A 16,287-nucleotide genomic window follows, 5' to 3' on the forward strand; every position below is an offset into this window, starting at 1 on the left:
ATACATATATGTACAAATGGTTCTATATAGACATGAGTTAATCTTACAAAGCATTACTTGCATTTAACGTTTGAATGAGTACTCTGTTATCAACTTCTGGGAGGATTTGCGATAACAGATTGTGGCAAGGAATTTCGAGAACCTATCTTGATCAACTGTTGTTATTTGAGATTGACTGCCCATCCTCTTCAATTGGGACTTCATCCAATCCCACCTTCGTCCATCTATCAGGAACAGAAGGGAAATAGAACCTTTCCATTGCAGTTCTGAAACGAAGTTTATCTGTTCACCCATCACACATCAGCTTTTTCCGACTCTCAACATTTGTATATCGCTGCGAAGATAAAGCTCAAAACACTTACATTGCTTGGGAGTTACGATTGTCGGTTCACCTTTGCCTGCTCCACCTAAGAAAGCCGAATCTTTGACCCAAGATTCCAATTTCTTGTCCCTACACCGCCAAACAAGATGGATTAGCTTCAGATTACTACGGCCTATGGTTATCTACAATCACAGCTGAACTTACCATGTAAAGGTCCTTATATAATCTACGATACCGACTACCAGTTCATGGTTCTCCGAATCAACTCCAACTACGAGTGAATAATCCATAACGTTCAAATTGGACAGGAAGAGCGTATCGTTGAATAATGCCGTTCTGAGTATTCTTTTCGAGTGATCACGGAGATATAAAGGATGTTTATATACGATCTCCATCAGGTTTTCATCCAAAAGAACCTCATTGATCCGTCCAGTAGGCTGAATCAATCTATTTCTCGTACTTCCTTTCAGATCGTATATCTTGGAAAACCTTCGTTCATAGAATAGATTCTCCATGACCAAAACGTTCATCCGCATATATCGACCTGTGATAGCATTTCGATAACCAATCTTGAAAAATCCATATATTTTAGCTAAGACCGTTGGTCTCTGACCCTGAAAGGCTTTGCGGGTATACTCGAAATATGCAGGAGCGAATTTAGTCAATGCATCCATTTCTAATCGAGATATCTCTTTGGCGATGAATCGGTCGTCTGATATGATAATAGTACATCAGCTAAACTTCTGGATTATGAGGAGACACGAGATTAATTAGCTCACCTTTAGTTTTCAAGAAGGCTGATCCGGATTTACCACCCGATGCGTCAAACTGAACACATCTAGCGAGTGACTCCACGAAACTATCTTCACATTGACAGGCAGAACGCAGTGCAGCGAATTGCTCAGCGAAGAAGATCCTGCAGAAGATCGTCGAAGCACCAGACTCAAAGTCTAGTATGGATAAATACTACATCAGCACCCTATTCACTCAAGAGATCATCAAAGCGGACTTGCCATATTTCAAGTGTGTTCCACCTTCTCTCCTCAGATCATTTTCATTATCCATAGCCTCATCCATCGAGACGATATCCCACGTAGACGCTCGATCATTCCCATGATGATGTTCATCAGGCATGAAAGCTTCCGTTCTACCATTCCCACTTCCATTCTTAGATTGGTTGGCTTCTCTCATCTTATCCCTGTAAGTCTTCGAGCTGAGGGTAAAAGCGATGATACTCGTAGGTTCATTTTCTCGTATGATGACTCTTGAGTCAGCGAACAGATGTTCGGATGCAGATAAAGGATATTCGAGAGGGGTGAAATCACCAGCCCTAAATGCCCATAGTCCAGTCAAGGTTTTGAGTATACTTGATCTTTCGACACCACCTGAACTTAATTCACTTTCCGACATCTGAGACATCTGCGACATCGTGGGATGTTGAGGTCCTTTGGGCAGTTCATCCGCGGTATCAATCGATAATTGTGGGGTTACCGGATGGCTAGGTAAGGGAGCACTAGTTTCGAAACTTGGTAATTCAATTTGTAATCTATCGGTAAAAGACATTTCAGATCTCGTATCACTCAAGATCGACTGAGTGGCCAGAGAAGTTCCCGATGCCGATATAGATATTTCATCTGTTTTCGTCTCTGCTTGTTCGGGGATAGATTCTGTAGACGGTGAAGCCGAAGGTTGGACAGGGATAGGTTCCAGTGGTTTTGTAGCTTTCACAGGTGAATTTTTCCGTGATCTGGATTTAGTTGGAGAAGACCTTCTACGTTGTTTAGGTTGGCCATCTTCATCCACTTCCCCAGCTGATTCAGCACTATCATCCGTACCCATGTCATCTTCTTCATTATCCGCTTCGGAAGAGTCCGTATCGAACTCGTCTCTGAAGGCATCTCGTAAATTATCGAAGACTTGTACTTTCGCTTTGGTCACTCCTACTGGTCTGGCTCGTTTACCTCGAACCATTGAGATACGCTTCTGACGCTCGCGTTCAGCTTCACGGGATAATCGATCGAAATGTCTGGCGATGGAGGTGACACGAGAAGAGCTGGCAAGTGTACGTCGAGCAGCGGTACGAACGAGACCCGGGGATGTACGACCTGAAGATGGCTCAGGCGGTCGAGGAGATTTGCCTTTACCTGTCATACGAGGTTTGGTGTCTAAAGGCGGTGCACCCTGTGGCTGACCTGACGAGACAGGTTCGGTACTTGATCTTTGAGGTCTTTCGAGTGAGACCCGAGCAGATCGAGGTGATCGAGGCGATAGCCTACCAGTATACGATGGCGTTCTTGATCGCAGGCCAGGTCGAAGATGTTCAGATGATGGTCCGGCAAGCGATTTGTTTCGACTGTAAGTCGAAGGGATACGAGAGGCATTGGTGGCATAACTTCGATCACCATCCGAAAGCAGACCGCTGGGTTTGTTCACTTCCCGGTATCGGACAGGAGGTTGTTCGGTTCTTCCTCTTCGTAAGCGTGGTCGTGTCCTGGGACTATGATCGCTATCCGAAGCCTCAGGATGAGGGCTTCTACGAGCTTTGCGACGGACCGATGCCGAGGAACCAGGACGTTCAGGCTCTTCGACCGCTTCGTAAGGTTGAAGCTTGGTGACATCGTTGAACCGTTGGACAAGGTCGGCGATGCTACGAAGAGTGTTATCAGTTGAACTCATTCAGGAAAGGAGCGAGAGAAATAAGTAACTTACCTTGGTGCAGGTCTAGATCGACGAGGTAAACGAGATATGAATTGATGCGTATCACTATCTAGGCCACTTGATTCGGCCACCCTCAGCGGACTTCTTTCAGGCGAATCACGCCTGATGGCAGATATAGTAGAATCACTATCATACTCCCTCTCCCTACTTGGAGTAGGCGGATGAGATAGGGGATTAGGTTCTTCACGAATGACTCCGCCGACAGGCGTGTTAGTATCACTATTGAGATCGAGGACAGATGGCGCGGCCGACAGACTGGCATTGTCGGTATCGGTCGATTCCAAGCCCGGTGTGACCGGCTCACTGGGTGCCGGTGTCGATTCAGAAGAGATATCCTCTTTGACTTCTTTTTCATCCGCTTCAGATACGGTCAGACTGGCCACATTCCGATCGAGTGAGTTGAAGACATCTTGATTCGCAAAGAGGCGTTTGAGATGAGTTGCAGTCACTACAACACGTATTGTCAGTCTAGCTAAAGTTGATATTGAGAAGGATACTCACTTCGTCTCAAGTCTTTTTCGGATGGCATGAATGATTTCTCGATTTCGGCAAAGTCGGAACTATTTCCGAGTGTCAGAGAATACATTGGCCGTACATGACCTGGATATCACTCACTCCCATTGTACGACCTTATCTTGTAGCGTTCTCAAGACAGTGTTCAAAGCCAAGACATCCGTCATCGGAGTCAACTTGTAAGTCCTGTTAAGGAGATTAACCATTTCTTCCCTATCCGCCACAGCTCGAGATAACATATTTTCCAAAGCTGTTTTGAGTGATCCGATCTGGGTCCGAAATACCATATCAGCCTCGCGTACTACGTCATGGCTAGGAAGGAAGGGATGGTAGACATACTTTTTCAGGTGGACAAATATCCGTATCAAAGCTTCTTAATCTAAACAAAACCGAATCGAAGAAAGCTGTATTCTTATGTAAGGCACTTTCATATTCCTGGTTTTTCAATATGACTTTAGTTTCAGCTTTGACCTGTAGGCTTATCGATGGTCTTAACGGTTCATATATATCTACAGGTTCGTTATGGATTCTTATCGCTAGATTCCTATGGGCGAAATATCGAATTTGATCTCTGAAAGCATCGTGAGGACAAGTGAATCCAGCTCGGGTTTCTGGAGGGTAAAAACAATGTTCTAGGTACGCTCCCCAGGACATTTTCCATGTTTCTTCTCTTAGTATCGTTGTGGGTGATGGCGTAGCGCATAGTCGGCAGTACGACCACGTGATTATCTGATCTTCATGTCCTGGCGATGGACAGGGAAATTGATCCATAGCAATTTGTAATCGCCTTTCACCATGAACTAACAGATGGAAATGGAATAGCAATAATCTCTCGCATGTTTTGCTGGTGCATCTCTGGGCAGCATTGAGAGCCAATTCTTCAAGGAATTGTCCAAGTGTATGATCCCCCGCTTGATAGAAATTGATAGTCTGTAAAGCAGGTTCGACACACGGTTTATCCGTACCTTCACAACCTAGTGAATAGAGATATACGATTCCCTGATAATCTTCAGCTCGAAGTGGATCGGTAAATCTACGGGTATACCACTGCCATAGCTTGAGTTGTTCGAAGTGGTTATGTTCGATTTGAGCCAATGCACTTTCACGAGCGACTTCTTCAGGTTTTCGTAACACTCGATAAGGATCGCGAGTGGCCTCTTTGATCGGAGCAGTTGGGACGGGTATCGCACTCATAGCTGTACTACTTGAAACCTCAGTTGTGGTCGATTCAGTATTATCATTCACTGTTGTGGACAGGGAGGTTGACGATGAATCTGATTCAGCGATAGGACCAGTTGGTTTTGTCGGTTCTACGATCTTTGTTTCCTCCTGCAGAATCTGAGCAGCCTCTTCGTCATAGATACTTTGTCGTAAGTTCGCTAGCGCACGATCGAGCTCTGCCATTTTCGCGAGCGTGGCTGGAGGGGGAAATCGTATAGCAGCAGAAGCTGAAAGGACGGTTGTCAGATAGGGTTGAAGGGATTGAGCGATTTGTTTAGTGGTCTGTAACGCTTCACGACGTTCCACCTGTTTCTCATCTTCATCATCGTCGTCATCAGCGGGTTTCGGTGTTATCGGTTCACCATCCTGGTCAACATCAGTGATTTGTATGATAGTGGCATTAGATTCCGACTTTTCATGGGAGACTGTTTCTTCCTCCTTGAGCACGTCTAGCAGTTCCTGATATTCTATTGGTAATGGTGGATGAGGAGGGAATATATTGTGTTCATCGTTGTAAAGGATGATCTCGTTCTTGAGGTGGTAGACCACTAGAGCCATGAAATCGGTGACCACTTTGACCTTTCTTAGAGTCTCCAAATCCCCTCCTCGTAGTATGATAGTACATCCATATTCCCTGTGCCCGCCTTCAAACCGCATCAAGGTCTTCCTTCTTCCCGGTATGAGTTCATGTTCGAACGACTGAATCCTAAACTCCGCACATCTTCCTAATCTAGGTTCCAGCGCAAGTCGATCCATAGAAGCCACCACATCAGCTTGGGTGCATCTTGCTACCTGGTGTATAGCCGACACTTTGACGCTTCTAGCAACAGCTATATTGGCTTCTAGTAGATACTCTAATGCAATACGCGAAGCTGTTGGCTGGACGAGGACAATATGTGGTCGGACATCTATAATACGTTTTGTCAATAATCGAAGATAATCCTTCTCTTGAGCCAGAATCGGATCTAACGACATGAACTGGTTTTCCACTCTATGATAGTCCAGGGGAAAGGTGACAACCATGATTCGGGGATTGACCAATCGACGAGGCATGGCTTTATGAGCTACATTCTTGCTGATCACTATTCCATCCACATATTCAGACTCGCTAATCTTTCCTCCCGGGACTTTCTTGATTTTGACATAAGCTCGGACATCGATATCATCACCTGCTTTGACATTTGGTTGAAGATTGGTGGACACTTTTAGCAATAAATTGCTAAGCGTTCGATGCCATTGTTGAGGGTGGGGTAAGTCTGCCCGAGCGATAGCTTGCTGAAGCATGAGGTGGAAATGGCTTAAGCTGGCTCCAGAAAGGAGCTCTGGCTTTTGTCTAATAAACAGATGTGTCAGCTTCATAGGAGTCATATACGCGAAATACGCAGCTGACTTACGCAAATGAATGAGATCTAGCTCTCCATAAACCTTCTGACTTTTCAGAATCAAGCAGAGCTGTCAGTCCACCTTGACTTGCTCTAGAGCTGAGTCTCGTCCTGAGACCTATCAAGGGCAAGTTGGAGTCCATTCTAGTCAGGGGTACTCTCGTCTCCAATCCACCATCAGTCGACATGGTATCGGTCCGAGGGAATTCTACTCGAGGTGGAAGTGGTAAAGCCGGTGGACCCATATTACCTTTCTTACTGACAGGTTCCGCTCTACTTTGAGTTCCACTTGCCAGAGCTTCTGGGCTACTAGGACTCGATTGCGGCTGAGAGGCATCTTGTTCGTTATGTACTCCGTCTTCTGGGATATGATTGCTTTCCTGTTCATCTTCTATTGGTCTTCTGAACGGTGCTGCAGTCTGAGGTCGACTACTTGTCCATATATGTGCATCTTCCGAATCGGAAAGTTGAGATCCCCCACCAATCTCAAGAGGGGTATATGGTCTATCCAGATCATTCTCCCCTCCCCATCTGGTCGGAACGGAGCTCTCGTCGATAGCAGTGAGCGATTCATTGGGATGACTCGTGAATAGCTGACTGGCGGCAAAAGGTGATTTGGCATAAGGTACTTCAGGAGAGATGGCTGCGTCCAAGAATGCTCGATCAGATATACTGGGGAATCGATGAACAGAAGTCGATACGGAATTGATTGATCTTCTATCGTCTTCATCATCGTCTCTGTATTCTTCCATGATCTTCAGACAAAGGTTGCACACTCTGACTGCACCTTCTTGACCGAACCTTCTGGCTCCGATGATATTGGATGCGCACCGAGAACAGAATATTTGACCGCATATACGACAATGGTGTTTTCTTCGCCATGCTGTGAATACCTAGTAATCTCACCTGCGTATTAGCAGATACTTTGACAAAGCTGGTTGATATAATGCTCACCGATTTACAATCATAACATTCTTTACAAGCATCATCACTCATCCAATAATGTTTGCTCAGCCCTTCACCCCTGATCCTCCTTATGATCTTCGACACCGAGTTGTGCTTCTTTACAAAACCACCTAAACTCCTGATGGATCTCGTATCGTCCTGATTCAGCGGAAATCCAGGAACGTAATTGAAATTTGTTGATAGTTCCGCATTGGCAGCTAACATAGTTGATATTGATAGTGAACTTGGTGAGTCGGGGAGAGTAGCTATAGAGCTTCTGCGGACCCTTTGGACGGGGTTGGACAAGGAGTTAACATGAACATGGTGATGTAGTGGCGTCATTGATCTCGAGGAGGGCACGCCACCATGAGAGGGATTATGATGATGAGATGAACGATGTCGATTGATATTGTATCCCGGACCAGCAGGGAACGGCGTAGTCACTTCAGGTGTTTGTGGTCTTTTACTACTGGGTCCAGACCCAGAGGCAGAAGCTGAAGCTTGTACGGTTGTCGTCACACTGGTAACGGGTGAGATGGTAACTTGTGCAGGAGCAGCTAGAGAAGGTTTCCATTGTCTTTCATTGGGAGCTTGTATCCTTCGATTTGTAGGTGCTTGAGAGTGCGAGGAAGATAGTATAGACGGAGATTGGACTGAAGACGTAGCACTTCCTACCGAATTCACCGTACTGAGAGGTGGTCGAAGGGCTTTGCTAGGTAATTTCCTTGGAGAAGTAGCTTGAATGTTGACTGGACGAGAGATCTCCACTGATGGAGTCACAGTGGTAGTACTCGACAAAGGTTGAATTGAAGTAGAAGGGCCGGATGACTGTCTTCTACCATTCGTACTTTGTACGGGAACATTAATCTGATTTTGATCTTGTATTCTAGCAGAAGCTGCCAAAGCAGCTTGTTGGGCACCTTTTCTGACCGCTTCTGCTATAGCCTGAGCCTCAGTCTGGTAGGGTTTAGGTCTCAATTCGGTTTCTGGTTTGCTCGAATTTTCCACGGGTGATCCTTTGTCTTTACTACTATTCGCAACGGCGCTACTTCCTCCTCCTCCAGGCGTTGGATTAGTTGAGGACGAGGATGAAGTAAAAGTCTGCTTGACTTTGGATAGCAAGGTAGGTAAGATCCCTTGTTCCGGTTCATCTTCGAATGGATTTGGGAAAGTAGTGAGTCCGACTGAAGGGGATGGTTTGGTACTGGACGAAGCGGATGGTACGACCAGGCTGGAGGTGTCGATCTGAAGGGAAGAAGACATGTTGCGGCCTGATGCGTGGTAGCTTCCTCCCCTCTTCTTGTCTAGGGTTGTTCAGTACTTTGCTATATCGTACGAGCCATGTTGAGCGGTGTGGAAGGTGTCTATGCAATGACTCCAATGTGTCAATGAGGAAAATAGCAATACATTCATCGTTAATTCGTCAAGATGAGCTGAAGATGTAGCTGCTTGATGATGATGCCTTGACGCGTTCTAATGGGATAAGGAACGGGAAGACTTTCCATTAGGAATATTCCGTAACGGTGATTAGAAATATTGCTATAGTCGGTCGTCAAGGAACGGTCCCGTTACCCGTTACGTACAGTGAGTAGTAGTACTGTGAGCTTGAGCTGTCATGTAACGATGAAATCATGACACCACCTATGATCTCCTTTGACAACATCCATCCACACCTCTCACCTCATTCAATTACGGACAGTATACTGTTCCGACCACTTACAGAGTGAGATAGTAGTGATAGTAAATCTATCGCTAGGTATTCACATATATCGACAACAATGCAACGAAAAGCGCTCAAACAGGTATGTCCACCCTACCCCTGGTCAGCACGCCGCTGACTCGAGTCTCATTCCGTAGTTGGGCAAGGTAACGCAATGGACGAATGAGAAGGTATGTGACAATGTTGTGTCTCCATCACTTGCAGTTGGGATGGAGTAGCACTGACCAACATCTTGATGTACACAGGTGTTTTCAGGAGAGAAGACCAACCTCTCTTCTGAATTTACAGAGTTCGAGAAGGAGATTGACGTTAGGAGAATAGGGATTGAGCGGTCAGTCTTCATTGAGCGACGCAATCTCTGTTATAATATTAATTTTTAAGATGATCAGAACTGATGCTGTAATGTTATGACTCGCAGGTTACACGCAACATCGCAACCGTTCTACAACCAATTAACAAAAGTCAAACCCACTGCTGACCCCTATCCACCGCCCGGGTCAGGCAAAGACAAGATAACTTACACCGAGGCTCTGGGTCTGGTCATGATTGATTATGGAGATGAGATAGGTGAAGAATATGGTGAGCCATTGTGTGACTTTAGAAGTTGCAGGAATGTAGCTTACTTTGGATGATAGGTGATGGACTATCGAAGTATGGAAGAGCTAGATGTAGACTCGCTGCTGTGAGCTTATACTTTCATGGTCTACAACGGGAATATAGCTTATGACCATCGGTTTGCTGTATAGGCTCAAGAGGACTTCAGTGCTAGGCTGGGCGATGGCTATATCGCTGGAATGGGTACGTTTTTAGCTAATATGGGCTGGGACTTTTTGAAGCTGATGAACTATTCTAGAAACTGCATTGGCAGCGGTGAACGAGTATAAAGCTCTAAGAAAAAAGTTGGATTCTAGAAGGCGAGTACGAAAATCCCTTTTATTGGTACAGAGCTGATCTGATCATCCTTAACAGGCTCGCCTTAGACGCGGCGATATCGAAAGCTCAAAATAGCAAGAAAGATTCGGCGGCACTAGAGGAAGAGGTCAACATTGCCAAGGCTAGATTGTGAGCTTCGTATCCGACCACTACAAGGGCTAAGTAGCTGACTGAGGGATCTCATGTATTTAGTGAAGAAATAGAAGAAGAGACTCAACAAAGAATGATTGGAATACAAGAGACTGAAGAACAGCAGATTATTGGTCTTAAAGATCTTTTAGAAGCTGAATTGGAATATCATAGTAAATGCCATGATATATTGAAAGATCTTTACAATAATTGGGGCGGAAAGTAAGCTTTCATTTTCACATCCAGTCACAATGGCGAAGCCAGCTCATCAGACGCTATACATAGTGGTAGTCGATCAATAAACACTCGTGCCAGGTCCAATACGGCTACCTCCTCTCGATCGCTCGGACGGACAGCAGTCACCCGATCACATACCTCTCGACATGGGTTACCGCAATCGTCCGACGACGAAGGAGCCGTCACAACGAACAGATCCAGATCGCATAGTAATGCTTCTTCGAACGGTAAATCCAAGGAGAAGAAATCGATGTTGCCCTCATTCGGTTCATTTGGTCGGAAATCAGGTCTTTCAGCTGTTGCGTCATCCTCGCACAAGAAGAAATCATCGTACAGTAAAGATAAATTCAATGATTCCAGAGCTGCGCTGAATTCGGAAGAAGACGAAGATTATGGGGAAGAACCACCAACAAGATCGATGTCTCAACTTTCCACCTCCAGTTCTTTCTACAATGCACCTCAACCACCCGCAATGCGACGAGCGTTAACTTCTCCGCCGAAGTATACCGATCCCAACGCTCATTATGTCAAAGCGCTATATGACTATCATGGCAATGCGTCGGATGAACTGGATTTGACGATTGGGCAGGTGATAGAAGTGAAGACCAAGGTATCGGATGATTGGTGGATTGGCGAATGTGATGGTAGATCGGGATTATTCCCTAAATCATACACCGAAGATTATACACCTTCACCTCAAACTGCCGTACCTCCCCCAATGCCGACCAGACGAATGCTACCGCCTGATAGCTCTTCAGGTCAGAGAAACATGCCTCCTCCCCCGGCTTCATCCACTATTTCCAACAAACGAAACAACTTACCGCCTTCGCCAGTGATGGGTTTTACAGAGAGTGAATCGGAATTGGAATCCGATGCATATGGATTTTCAGATGCTGAACATAATCAAACCGCTTCTTTGGCTGCTGAAGCTCATCCTGTTGCTATAGCAAGGGAAAGATCAAATACAATTGGCAAAAAGGGACCTCCCCCGCCACCGCCACAATCTAGAAGATCAGCATCTTCAAATAACCTCCTGAACATCGGTGCTACTTCCTCCTCGGCTCATCTTACACCACCTCAACCTATCTTTGGTAGACAGAGATCTGGTACAGCCACTTCTGCAAGTACCAAGATATTCTCGCCCTTTGCTGGATCAGAGGACGACGAGGATTATCATGATCATGACCATAACAATACAGTCTCAAATGGGTTGTCCTCAATGCACATCTCTCCGCAAGCTTCACATGGTGAGGTCAACGCAGGACAATGTGGGATTTGTGGATGTGAGGATTTCACCCAGAATGTCTTTAAAAGTAAAGGGACTTGCTCGACTTGTTTCCACGCGCATTAGACGAAAACATACCAAGAGGTATATGTGTACATAAATATACAGGACAAGGCAAAGGAGAATCGATAGATTGTAGATAGTAGATTCGCACACACGATGGGATTGGACTTGGTATACAATACATGGCCAAGATGAAGGTTTGGAAAGGGAGGTTCACTGTGATATATACATGTACTGAGATGGTAGAGCTGTACATATAGGAATTCTGCTGCGATATACATGCATGTCACCTCATCGTTCCTTATTCCTTATCACTGCTTATTGGCATTAGTCATAAAGATTAGTGTCGGTTAGAAACTCGTTTAGGAGATAGATCCATTAGAAATCACAGTAGATCTGATTAGACTGATTCAGGGTAGACTATAAAGCGTCGATCACCTACTGTCCTGGATTCCATGGTCATGTTTAAAAAGACGTGCGAAGTGAAATCGGTATCGTAAACAATCTCACCGTAAAAGTGGTCCCACCTTATTCGACCTACATATCTCTTATCAACCGGTTAGACCACCATAGACTGTTAGATCGATAGATCCGTAGAGGGTTTCTAGATCGTTTCTGTCTTTTCTAAAGGATGCGCTTGTGAGAACCGAAAAGAGAAGAAGTAAGTCAAGGGAAGATTTACCTTAAAGACCACCCAAGATCACATCCCGATTCATTAAGCTCAAGATCATATATTCGACTTGATCATTCAAATACCTAACTTCAAGTGGATATACCGTGGATCATGATTGTTTCACTGCTACTTTCCCACTTACTGCTCATGGCTTCAGCTCAAGCACAACAATGCTCAAACTTCGGTAGCTCCCTCGACTCGACTTGTCTCTGTCCACCAGGATTCAACGTCCCTTCGTCTCAATGTGATCTTCCGGTCTGCGGGGGCAACCTGTATAACCCTGCCAATGCTGCTCCGGGCGGTACAGGGGGTTTTGGAAATGTCTCTGCGGGTGGATGTGGGTGTGATGATGGATGGACAGGACCAGGATGTTCTGGTCAGTCGACACTGGCATATAGTAAACCTCTGTATCGGAGTGAACTGACCTATATCTTTGATGTAGTATGTACATCCTCGTCATCATGTACTTCTTCACTCACCAGATACCTCAATTCATCCAACTCGCTCTCATCTTCTTCCACTTCAGCACTCAACAATACACTGACATGTTCGACCATCCCCGTCGTCTATTCCGCGTCCCAATTATCCTGCTCAGTCATCCAATCTACCCTCCAAGCGTTATTCCCTGGCTCATCAACTGCGACTATCACCCGTTCGCTGAATTCGTCTCTTTCACCTGGAGGGCAAGATACGTTGACCCAAGCTGGTCTGCTGCATGATAATGGACAGGTTCAGATGCAATTATGGTATGAAGGTGTTGAGCAGTTCTATTGTCAGGCTACGGGATGTGCACAGAATGTCGTAGCAGGTCAAGGAGGAAGTGGGCATGGGTCGACATGGACTTGTCCAGAGATGGAATGTAAATGTAGAGAGAATACCTTGTTTTGCGGTGGTGGGACAGTGAGTGATATCTCTTATCCACGTCATTCTCCACTCTGCGTTTGATCATCACCTCCGTACCCGATCACAATAAGATAAACATGCTGACAATCTCACAGTCACCCTCTCAGAATCTCACTGGGGCCATTAATACCCTCGCCGGACCATTGACCATAGACTGTCTCGCCTCGAACACATGCAACTTTAAACAATCCTTCCTCGTCGCTTTATTCGGTACCAACGGACTTGAACTCTCTTCATGCTCGTTTGGTGAATGTGTCCAACAATACGTCATTGACCAAGCGCTTGGTATCACCTCGACTGCAGCATCAGGTGATGGTCTCAGCGGAGGGGTGATAGCTGGGTTAGCGGTGGTCGGAGCTATCCTCCTAGCGATTATAGGAATCATCATCTGGGGATTCATCATGCGAAGAAAAGCAAGGAGGGATATGAATGCTAATGGAAGTATAAGGAAATCAGGTGGAGTAGGAGTAGAGTGGAAGAATGTTGGATATAACATTAAGAGTCCCTCGTACACTTCGAGATGGTCTGAGAACCTGTATAGCTTCTTGAAAGGTTCAGGGAAAAGATCAAATAGTAACACCGAAGTTGAAAAGGCTACTTCTTCCCGCTATCCAGACATCAATCAAGGAAAGAGTGTATTAGCTGGATCGTCAGGTAGTATACTACCTGGAGGATTCGCTTGTATATTGGGACCTAGTGGGGCTGGCAAATCTACGTTGGTAGATATATTAGCGGGGAAGAGGAAAGAGGGAATCGTAAAGGGAAGTGTAGGATTTACACAAGAGGATGGAAGAGGAAGCCGAGTGAGAGTTGGATATGTTGATCAGGTGAGTTTAAGCTGACAAATTACCTACTTCAATGAGTGTAATCGTAGCTGATGATCTATTTTTTTGCGTCCAGGCGGACGTCCTCTCGCCTACTTCTACCGTTCTAGAAACACTGATCTTCGCTGCTCAACTTCGATTACCTGAGTCCATCCCATCGTCAGCCAAGATCGAACGAGCACAAACTGTTCTTTCTCAATTACATCTCGATCATATTGCCAACACTCGAATTGGATCATCTGAACATCGTGGTATATCAGGAGGAGAGGCCAGAAGAGTCTCGATAGGCATTGAATTGGTCTCTTCGCCTGATATCTTGGTATTAGATGAACCTACTTCAGGTTTAGATTCTGTATCTGCCTCAAGACTCGTTAGACTATTGAAGACTTTGGCGGAGAGTGGTACGACAATTATCGCATCTATACATCAACCTAGTTCAGCATTATATCAGGCTTTCGATCAAGTGATCTTGTTGAGTAGAGGAAATCAACTGTATTTCGGTAGAGGTGGTATTGCCCCTAAAGAATACTTTGAGAAGAAAGGATATAGATGTCCTGAGGGTTATAATATCGCTGATTACCTATTGGAAATTGCAAGTTCGGAAAATGATCTTCCTCCTCAACATAATGGTGAGATTGAAAGAGATTCCAGTGGCGAAACTTCCTACACAAGCATCGAGCAAGATGGTAATGCGAATCTAGATCAGGCCAGTGAATCCCCCCTGAACGAGAAAACAATCACATATCCACCGAGCCCTCGATCAAACGTAATGCTGTCTTCTAGGGATGATAATCCTACGGCGACCTTGGAAAGTCAAAGTAGGATCAAAGACAGTTGGTGGAAGTGGCCTAGATCACATTGTGCGACTACGTTCTTGACTCAGGTGGAGATTCTGAGTGGAAGAGAATGGCGAAATCTAAAAAGGTGAGTGAGAAATTGATTGAAATGTCTCAACGACCACTTGAAATGCTGATACCTCATATGCATGACATCGCAGAGACAAAACACTCCTGGTCGCCCACATCTTTCTCTCATGCCTTGTTGGTATTTTCGCTGGAGGGTTGTACTATAAAGTAGGAATTACCATCGCGGGTTTCCAAAACAGAATAGGAAGCTTGTTCTTCCTCGGGTCGTTGATTGCTTTCTCCAGTCTGAGGTGAGCGAGTAGCCAGCTCTTCAATTTACTAGGTATGAGAACCGATCAACTCTGATCATGGATGATAGTGCTCTATACAATCTCGTAGAAGTTAGAGGATTGTTTCTGAGGGAAAGGGCGGGAGAATTTTACTCGTATGTTCAAACTTACCCTTTGGAACAACTTCAGTGAATTAGCTGATAGGTATGGATTGGTAGACCTCAAGCATGGTTATTGACCAGAGTCATATTTGACGTGATACCCTTGAGGTTGATTCCTACTATCTTAGTTAGGTGAGTGAATCTCGGACGCATGCAAGTCACGAATTCGGCTGACTCTTGAATATCGATCGACAGCATAATCGTTTACTTCAGTAAGTACTCCCAGTGTTCTCCGTCCCGCCGTATACCGATCTCCTTGCTTGTATAGTGGTCGGACTATCTCACGACGCAGCTCGATTCTTTAAATTCCTCTTGATTATCGTAGAGTTTTCAATGGGAATGACACTATTCGTAAGTCCACTGAAATGTAACTGATGTTACATAGCCTCGTCAGATTTTAATAGCTAATTGTCTGTATCTTCCATCAGAACTTCCTTCTAGCCTGCCTATTCAGGAATGGGGGAGTGGCCATCCTCCTAAGTTCGTTGTGTAATCTGTTCTTGATGACTTATGCAGGGTGAGTCAACATCAGCTTCCGAATCGAGTACTACTATCGTTTTCCTGGATGAACAAGCTGACTGATGTAATTACCTGTGAACCTGTGATCCACAGATTCTTCGTAAATATATCGCAGATCCCACCTGTGTTGAGATGGTTAAGGTATTTCTCAACTTTGGGATATACTTTGGAGGCTTTAAGTGTGAATGAGGTAGGAAGTGGATTGCAGATAGTTGTAAGTATAAATCTGTTCGATCTCCTCCCTATCTGACGACATTACCCATATCGAAGATCGTTAATAAGGACAAGGATTATTGGCTAATTTTGATAATGAAATGTACTTTAGGATTCACTCAATGGCGTAAGAGTCGAAATCGGAGCTACGATAATTATGCAAACTCTATTCGGGTTTGGTATGAATAATTTTTATAGGTAAGTTGTTCAAAATTCAAACATAATCTCTTGAATTTAGGGATACCAGCTGATTTGTTCTCCTGGTCATCTACAGAGACGTATTGGTCCTGTTCGCTTTCATAGCTGGTTTCGCGATAAGTTTGGTATTCATTGTCGTGTATATACTCAGAGAACGGCGATAATGACGGGTGTTCATTTGGCTGTACAGCATCTTTTGACTTGATTCCTGGACTATCTTTTGTATATAAGGTTTATAATGGATTGGTACAAA

At 45.0% G+C, this 16,287-nt stretch overlaps 3 protein-coding genes across 3 annotated transcripts; 2 read left to right on the forward strand and 1 right to left on the reverse strand.

Annotated features, from left to right (window-relative positions):
- Positions 1 to 151: 151 nt before the first annotated feature.
- On the reverse strand, positions 152 to 8,364 carry L199_003988 (uncharacterized protein; the record flags this gene model as incomplete). Its single annotated transcript, XM_064889716.1, has 11 exons — positions 152 to 282; positions 363 to 451; positions 527 to 1,034; positions 1,102 to 1,272; positions 1,336 to 2,969; positions 3,032 to 3,488; positions 3,542 to 3,600; positions 3,656 to 3,822; positions 3,893 to 6,107; positions 6,169 to 7,049; positions 7,111 to 8,364. 11 exons carry the CDS (start codon positions 8,362 to 8,364, stop codon positions 152 to 154), a joined length of 7,566 nt encoding a protein of 2,521 aa, XP_064745788.1.
- Positions 8,365 to 8,879: 515 nt separating this feature from the next.
- Positions 8,880 to 11,471, forward strand: L199_003989 (uncharacterized protein; the record flags this gene model as incomplete). The annotated part of the gene is made up of 10 exons (XM_064889717.1): positions 8,880 to 8,903; positions 8,959 to 8,991; positions 9,067 to 9,152; positions 9,240 to 9,400; positions 9,457 to 9,503; positions 9,568 to 9,619; positions 9,675 to 9,735; positions 9,791 to 9,883; positions 9,947 to 10,105; positions 10,169 to 11,471. 10 exons carry the CDS (start codon positions 8,880 to 8,882, stop codon positions 11,469 to 11,471), a joined length of 2,019 nt encoding a protein of 672 aa, XP_064745789.1.
- A 757-nt stretch (positions 11,472 to 12,228) lies between these two features.
- L199_003990 (uncharacterized protein) lies at positions 12,229 to 16,198 on the forward strand (the record flags this gene model as incomplete). Its single annotated transcript, XM_064889718.1, has 13 exons — positions 12,229 to 12,457; positions 12,524 to 12,981; positions 13,080 to 13,811; positions 13,885 to 14,732; positions 14,806 to 14,964; positions 15,033 to 15,098; positions 15,162 to 15,236; positions 15,300 to 15,316; positions 15,373 to 15,455; positions 15,533 to 15,621; positions 15,717 to 15,837; positions 15,949 to 16,034; positions 16,111 to 16,198. 13 exons carry the CDS (start codon positions 12,229 to 12,231, stop codon positions 16,196 to 16,198), a joined length of 3,051 nt encoding a protein of 1,016 aa, XP_064745790.1.
- Positions 16,199 to 16,287: the final 89 nt, after the last annotated feature.

This window comes from Kwoniella botswanensis, chromosome 1, assembly GCF_036426115.1.
Source record: "Kwoniella botswanensis chromosome 1, complete sequence".
NCBI lineage: Eukaryota > Fungi > Basidiomycota > Tremellomycetes > Tremellales > Cryptococcaceae > Kwoniella > Kwoniella botswanensis.